The sequence below is a fragment of the Conger conger genome, chromosome 18, assembly GCF_963514075.1.
Source record: "Conger conger chromosome 18, fConCon1.1, whole genome shotgun sequence".
NCBI lineage: Eukaryota > Metazoa > Chordata > Actinopteri > Anguilliformes > Congridae > Conger > Conger conger.
In genome coordinates, this window is record NC_083777.1 from 30,296,225 (window position 1) to 30,303,778 (window position 7,554).

The following is a 7,554-nucleotide window of genomic DNA, read 5'->3' on the forward strand; positions in this document are numbered from 1 at the left end:
TACAGCCAGGGCACCAAGTACCTGGGCAACTACCTGTGTCTGTGTCTGCCAGGTGTGTCTTTATGTACAGCCAGGGCACCAAGTACCTGGGCAACTACCTGTCCCTGTGTCTGCCAGGTGTGTCTTTAAGGGCAGCTACAGTCTGTGTCTGTCTTATTGTGTTTTACTGAAGTTTTTATTATTATTCTTTTTTTTAATCTATTTTAATTTGGAATTTCCAATCGTATTTCAACATTCATAACAGCTCCACAGAGGTGGAAAGTCCCGGGGTCAGAAAGTAAAAGTCCTGCCATGTGTTTCTTCCACCCATGAGCTCAGCCCAGCTGACGTCACTAATCCCCTCCTGGCTGCAGAATTGAGCTCAGTAAATCCAGTCAATTCGGTGATTGGGTCAAAATACAGGGCAGGACCTTTGGACTTTCTGGACCTGGATTTCAGACCTCTCCTGCTCTCCACCGAAGCACGTGTCGAGTTCGATTTGATTTGATTTGATTTGATAATCTTTATTTTGAACTTACATGTATAAAAACAAAATAAAACCTAATGAAGGCCACAAACTATATTTAATAAAAAAAATAAAAAATAAAAGTGCGATCATTTCTCATCCCCTGTGTCCAAAAAGGAGTAGGAAGAAGTAAAGACTTCTTCTTAAACCACAGGCTGCAGGTCAGCCTTGTCCCGAGATGGCCCTCTGTGCTCTGTGTCAGGGTGGGGTCAGGGGTGGGCTTGCAGCCGTGCTCCGGTTACTTTGTGAATGATTTGTTGTTCCTCTGATGGATATTTCAGCCGAGGGTCCGGACAGCGTCACGTCCCCGATCAGGATCATGCCGGAGGAGCGGATTTCCTTCGGGATCAATCCCGCCGTGTCCAGCATCACCACGGTGACGGAGATCCGGGATCAGTACAACGAGGTGGACTCCCGCCTCATCGCCAAAGAGGTCGGACATCCCGCGGGGTCTCTCCCCGGAAAAGTGAAAATACGCTGTCGGATACGTGTGACTATGCAGACTAAATGCCCGTTCTGTTACGTGTGGTCATAGTGAAATGATTCTGATGTTCTGTGAGACACTACTGAGCAGATTTTTCAAGTTTTCTTGGAAATCGCATTCTTGATTTTACATGTGAGATTACAGTAAAACTATTCTGGGTGTCGGCTGAAAATTAACCCAGTGTGAATGTTTTTTTTTTTGGACATACAGTACCAAGAACAAATGCAATATACATTTACACTTAAGACACAGCACTTGGATATGTAATTCACTCAAGCAGACTGTTACTCTGGGGTTTATTCTAGCACAAATCAGCCCTAGTCCTCTTGGTTTAATCTCTGATTCCACACAAGTGGGAATTGCCCTCTGTTGACTGCCCCGGGATGAGCACACAGCAGTGACCCCGTGTCCCGTGTTCCCGGTTTCTCCTCCAGATGGGAATCACTTCCCGGGATAACAGCACTCCGGTCTTCCTGGCCCGGAACGTGGCGCAGCACCTCAGCGGAACCTCCCGGACCATCGGCGCCGCCCTGGTGGGCCGTTTCGGTAACGACCCCGCCGCGTGCGGCGTTTCCGTCAGGCCGGAGTATTTCGCCGCTGACGTCAGGCTCCGAACACGTGCCAGTGATGCGTAACACTCAGGGCTCGACCTCCGGAGCCGAGGATTATGGGATCAGGTCGTGGTACAACACTGGGATTAATTCGCTTGGCCTGGGTATTAGGCATTGCGCTCATTTGTGCCTGTAAATAGTTGTATAAATGAGTTGTTAAAGATTAGGAGTCTCCCCAGTTCCTCTCTGTACTCCAAGTGACTTGCTTGGCAAAAACATAATGGCATTTAGTGCTTCACTGACCTAGCCTGCCCACCTGTAGGCACCATCTACTGATGTAAATACTGTATTTATCCATTTATCCAGCAGCTCAAACCCAGGTCTATACCTACCCACGCTGCTAACACCCAGTCTCTGTCTCTCAGGAGTCAGGACATTCATGTCTCTGACTCTCTCTGCCCCTCAGGAGTCAGGACGTTTGTGTCTCTGACTCTCTCTCTGTCCCTCAGGAAACAGGATATTCATGTCTCTGACTCTCTCTGCCTGTCTCTCAGGAGTCAGGAAGTTCATGTCTCTGACTCTGTCCCTCAGGAGTCAGGACGTTCATGTCTCTGACTCTCTCTCTGTCCCTCAGGAGTCAGGACGTTCATGTCTCTGACTCTCTCTCTCTGTCTCTCAGGAGTCAGGACGCTCATGTCTCTGACTCTCCCTCTCTGTCCCTCAGGAGTCAGGATGCTCATGTCTCTGACTCTCTCACTCTCTGTCCCTCAGGAGTCAGGACGCTCATGTCTCTGACTCTCTCTCTCTGTCCCTCAGGAGTCAGGAAGTTCATGTCTCTGACTCTGTCCCTCAGGAGTCAGGACGTTCGTCTCCACCAGCGCCGCTGACAGCTTCCTGTTCGTCGGCGGGCCGGCGGTGGTGCTCAGCCTGGTCGCCATGGCGACGGATGACAGCTCGCTGTACGCGGCGGCCAAAGTGCTGCTGTCCGTGCTGAGCATGAGCCCCAGCATGGAGCGGGAGATGAACCGGACCCACGGGTATCAGGTACCGCAGCCCTAACTAAACACCTTTCTCTCAGATTGAAAATATTAGCTTGCTTTGAGGTGCTGTTTGCAGAGACATTTTCTTACCCCATTGGCAAATCTTGAAATGTAGAAACCTCATGGCATTTTTCTCTTATTTAGCAAAAACATTAAATAAATGAGATTTTTTTTGGTCTTATATTAACTTATATATACTTAAGTCTTAATATAAGACAAAATATTTTTTTTTGCGATTTACTTATTCTTTGTTTTTACCGTGCATTGCTGCTGGTTTTTATTCCAACCCATTATTCAGATTTCATTGTCTACACGTCTGTACACGGCAGTGGCTGGTTCACTCCTGTATTGAGGCAGAATAAAATAAAATCCTCACCAGGGGACACCTCCTCACATTTGGCTCACTGGATCTAAAAATGAAAAGTAAAAAGTAACGGGGCTCTGAGATACTGAAGGTGAGAAGTCGCTGTGAGATCCTGGAGCGGGTCAGCCCTTGGCGTGTGCCTCTGGAATAGTTTAGCTAAAGCTCTGTCATGCCTGCTGACGTTTAGAGCGTCTGGGTGGCATGAAGCGATATGTTATGATACTGTCGTTGAGCTCACCAAAGTACTAAGAAGTACTGTGTCAAACATGTGGCAACCATTGATTCCAATAATTTTATTTTTTGGTAAGCTTTTCCCCCAATCGAGCTGACAAAAGCGGTTGCCTAGGACACCATCTGCCTGGGGGGCGCCGTCCTTCTGGTTGGGGTGCCAGATCCAGGGTCTTAAATGAGATAACTGACAGGGATTGTATAATCTCTAATAATGTTAATTAAAGATGATTAAAAACCTAACGCGATTGGAGATTGCATTTCTACACCCCTTCAACTCAGCTCAGTACAGACTCTCTCTATTGGTCACCTCAGGCACAGGCAGGCTGTGATTGGCTACTCCGTGATTAGCTACTCTTATACTAGCTACGTGCTTATGCAGATCCCACCGATAATTCTCACCAATGCTGAGGAATGTCGACACCCCAATGTGTCAACAATAACAACAATTTAGCGATTACTATGATTGTTACTATTATGATTGTGGTGAAGTTGTTGACGATGGCTGCCTGGCATAAGGATTTGAATTCATGAAATTTAATTCATTTTGTAAATATACAGGCAAGTCCAGTTGTGTCATGTGACAGTTGCATGGTATTTAATTAGTTGTGTTTATCCAGGTTAGCAGGGTTGGCAGATTCAGAGTTGAGTTTGAGCCGTATTCAGCACGGTCAGAGGCTCTTGCTGCCCTGTGTTTAGCTGTGTTAATGTCAGGTTGGGTACAGTATCTTCCCTTGGCCTCGGCACTGCCCTCAGACCTGGAGTTGCTGCCCGCTACCCTTAAGTAACTGGGATAGGTTAAATGCAGTGGACAACTCACCCCACGGGGGTTCAATATAGTATATCGTGATCTTCTTGATGAAAGAACTAAATAAGGCGGCCTGTAGCGTAGTGGTTAAGGTAAATGACTGGGACACGCAAGGTCAGTCGTTCTAATCCCGGTGTAGCCCTTGACCCTGCATTGCTCCAGGGGAGGATTGTCTCCTGCTTAGTCTAATCAACTGTACGTCGCTCTGGATAAGAGCGTCTGCCAAATGCCAGGCAAGTCCTATTGCGTGATGTGATATTTACGCGATATTTAGCTATGTGTGTTCATCCAGAGTGACTCATGAAGGTTAGCTGGGTGAACCGTAATCTGTACAGACGGGGGTTCTTCAGGGTCACAGCTGTTCTGGCGTCGCCGGCGTGGGGGCTGATGGGTAATTTGTCCGTGCAGCTCCTGGCGTTCCTGCTGAAGACGAAGTCCCAGCTGATCGGCATCAGAACGTTCCAGCTCATCCTGGCCATCGTGGGCACCGTGGAGCTGGGAAGCATCCGGAACCTCACTGCCTTCCGGGACATTCTCTGCGACTTCGATGTGAGCCGTTTTGATTGGCCCGGGGAGGGGGAGGGGGGATAACACGAACACCCAGATTTAACCCATTTTCTGTGTGCTCTGTGTGCGTCACTGAAGGGCCATTTTGTTTTTCTTCAAGGTGTGGCAGAACGCTCCCGATAACCTTGACATGATGGTTTTAAACCATTTTGCTGACATCTTGATATCAAGGTACGTCTTATGGATGAACCCATATTTACTGGACATGCCACATGTCTGTTCTGCCACAGTGCTGCCTTGCTGGGCTGGCCAGTGTGGTGGCTTTAGTAATGCCAGATTGGTGCTCTCTTTCCCTCGCTCTGCTCTGATTGGTGCTCTGTTCCCATTACTCTCCCGTGATTGGTCCACTCTTTCCTTCATTGTGATTGGTGCTCTCTTCTCTTCACTGTCCTGTGATTGGTGTTCTCTTCCCTTCTCTGTGCTCTGATTGGTGCCCTCTTCCCCCCGCTGTGCTCTGATTGGTGCTCTCTTCCCCCCGCTGTGCTCTGATTGGTGCTGTGCTCCCTCAGTGATGACGGGCGCAGCGCGGCGGTGCTGCACAGCCTGGGTGTGATGGTGAAGCTGCTGTTCCTGCTGAACGAGCCCTCGCTCACCTGCCACAAGACCCACCTGATCGCCACCGTGCTCCAGCGGCTGCTGCAGGGCCACTTCAGCGCCCGGGACGTCTGCAGGTGGGCGGGCCGCGGGGCGGGGCTGGGCTGGACTGTACTGGGCGGGGTGGGGCGGGGCTGGGCTGGGCTGGACTGGGCTGGGCTGGACTGGGCGGGGCGGCGCTGGACTGGGCTGGGCTGTACTGGGCTGGGCTGGACTGGGCGGGGCGGCGCTGGGCTGGGCTGGACTGGACTGGACTGGACTGGACTGGGCTGGGCTGGGCTGGGCTGTACAGGGCGGGGCTGGACTGGACTGGGCTGGACTGGGCTGGACTGGGCGGGGCGGCGCTGGGCTGGGCTGGGCTGTACTGGGCGGGGCGGGCTGGACTGGACTGGACTGGACTGGACTGGACTGGACTGGACTGGACTGGGCTGGGCTGGGCTGGGCTGGGCTGTACTGGGCGGGGTGGGGCTGGACTGGACTGGACTGGGCTGTACTGGGCGGGGCGGGGCTGGACTGGACTGGGCTGGGCTGGACTGGGCTGGACTGGGCTGGACTGGACTGGGTGGGGCTGGGCTGGACTGGACTGAGCTGGGCTGGGCGGGGTGGGGCTGGACTGGGCGGGGCTCAGTCTGCCCACAGTACTGCTCTTATGAGCTTTCAGCAGTGTTACTTTTCACTGCTTACATTACATCACCTGTTTAGTTAAAAATGTCCCACGATACAGGCCAAACTTCATTGTGTGTTAAGACAAAATAATGGCTTTATTTGTATAGCACCTTTCATGCAGACTGCAGCACAAAGTGAAAATGTGTTTAGTTTGTTCCTTATAAAGTGTGGCCGAAATAAACTATTCATTCATTCATTCAAAGTGCAGACAAAAATAGTGCAGGAGGTTTGAGTCATTAGAATTGAATGTCTGAGTGAGTGTAGAATGTTAACTTTTGCGATTTTAAATACTGCAAATATATTGTCAAAATACAAATGAAGTTTCTTGATATGAGTACAGATGTACTTCTAATTGATTAAATTTTTAAACAGTATTTTTGCAGTGAAATCCAGAAATTAATTCAGTTCCTCTTTATCAAAGAAAACCTCAATTATTTCCCCAACTTCCCCATGAATGAAAGTGAGAGGTAGTTTTGCTTTAAAGGCCATCATCGAATATATTAACTTGGCCAACCCATAATCATTTGTGTGTGTGTGTGTGTGTGTGTGTCTGCTTGTGTTTATATGCTTGCATTTTGCGGTTGTGTGTGTGTACGTGTGTGTGCATGGATGCATGTGTGGGTTCATGTACATGTATGTCCGTGCGTGCGTGTGCATGTATGTGTGTGTGTGCGTGTGTGTATGTGTGTGTGTGCGTGTGTGTATGTGCGCGTGCGTGTGTGTTCGTTCTCTCTGCAGAATCGGGCTGTTCCTGGTTTACACTCTGCTGCCCCCCTCCCTGAATGAGAACACCATTTTCTCTGGCATCGTCTTTGACATCTCCTCCCAAGGTGAGAGCCTCATATTCACTCTAAACGACCTGCCTTCATAAGACTCTGAATATTCACTCTCTGGGGTTTACCTTCATTAAAATGTTCCAGACAAAATGAACACATTTTCATTTGAAAGTCTTTCACAAAGTAAAGATGAGCTGAAACAGAAGTTAGAGCAGCACTAGCTTCTGCGATATGACGTATACACAAGTGAAACGGGGGAATTTTCGTGAAAAGAGGATGTGTGCCCCTCTGTGAAAGGGACATTGATTGGAGACGAATGGAAAATTGACCTTGAAAATTTGATGAACATACACATCCACTGGTACACAATGACATCGAATCTTGTTTTCCAGGCAGTAAAGGGAAAAAAACTTTGGTGTGACAATACAAAAGTATGACAGTTTTATACATAACATGGGATATATATATATATATATATATATATATATATATATATATATATATATACGTTAAGACGAGTTTGTATGGTTATGAAGAATTGACTAAATTGAGGAAAAGTGAATTTTGATTTCAGCTTGTCCTTAAAAGGCAGAAATTAGCCCTGCAATGGTAACTTGGTTATCACGTTCTGTAATTAGACATTGTAATGGTCAGCGCTGGGGACCCCAGCCAGCGTGTCGTAAGGCTGATGTTTTATTGGACCTGACTCTCATAGCCCTGAGCCAGACGCCTGCCAGGACCGTCTGGATCCGGAACCAGCTTCTGGAGATGCTGTTCTCCCTGGTCAGCCCTGACAGCACACTGCCGCAGAAGTGAGGGCGTTCCCCAGTCTCTCCCTGTCTCTCCCTGTCTCTCCCTGTCTCTCCCTGTCTCTCCCTGTCTCTCCCAGTCTCTCCCAGTCTCTCCCTGTCTCTCCCAGTCTCTCCCTGTCTCTCCCTGTCTCTCCCAGTCTCTCCCAGTCTCTCCCAGCC

At 49.1% G+C, this 7,554-nt stretch overlaps 1 protein-coding gene across 4 annotated transcripts in view; it reads left to right on the top strand.

The window, feature by feature from the left end:
- The window catches only part of wdfy4 (WDFY family member 4), a 92,077-nt gene that overhangs the window by 27,128 nt on the left and 57,395 nt on the right, over positions 1-7,554 (top strand). For all 4 annotated transcript variants that reach the window (XM_061227717.1, XM_061227716.1, XM_061227720.1 and 1 more), the window contains exons 21-28: positions 787-938; positions 1,424-1,535; positions 2,394-2,584; positions 4,389-4,529; positions 4,648-4,718; positions 5,057-5,218; positions 6,546-6,637; positions 7,299-7,395. In XM_061227717.1, coding sequence (XP_061083701.1) covers positions 787-938; positions 1,424-1,535; positions 2,394-2,584; positions 4,389-4,529; positions 4,648-4,718; positions 5,057-5,218; positions 6,546-6,637; positions 7,299-7,395 — 1,018 coding nt within the window. The remainder of the gene's footprint in view (positions 1-786; positions 939-1,423; positions 1,536-2,393; positions 2,585-4,388; positions 4,530-4,647; positions 4,719-5,056; positions 5,219-6,545; positions 6,638-7,298; positions 7,396-7,554) is intronic.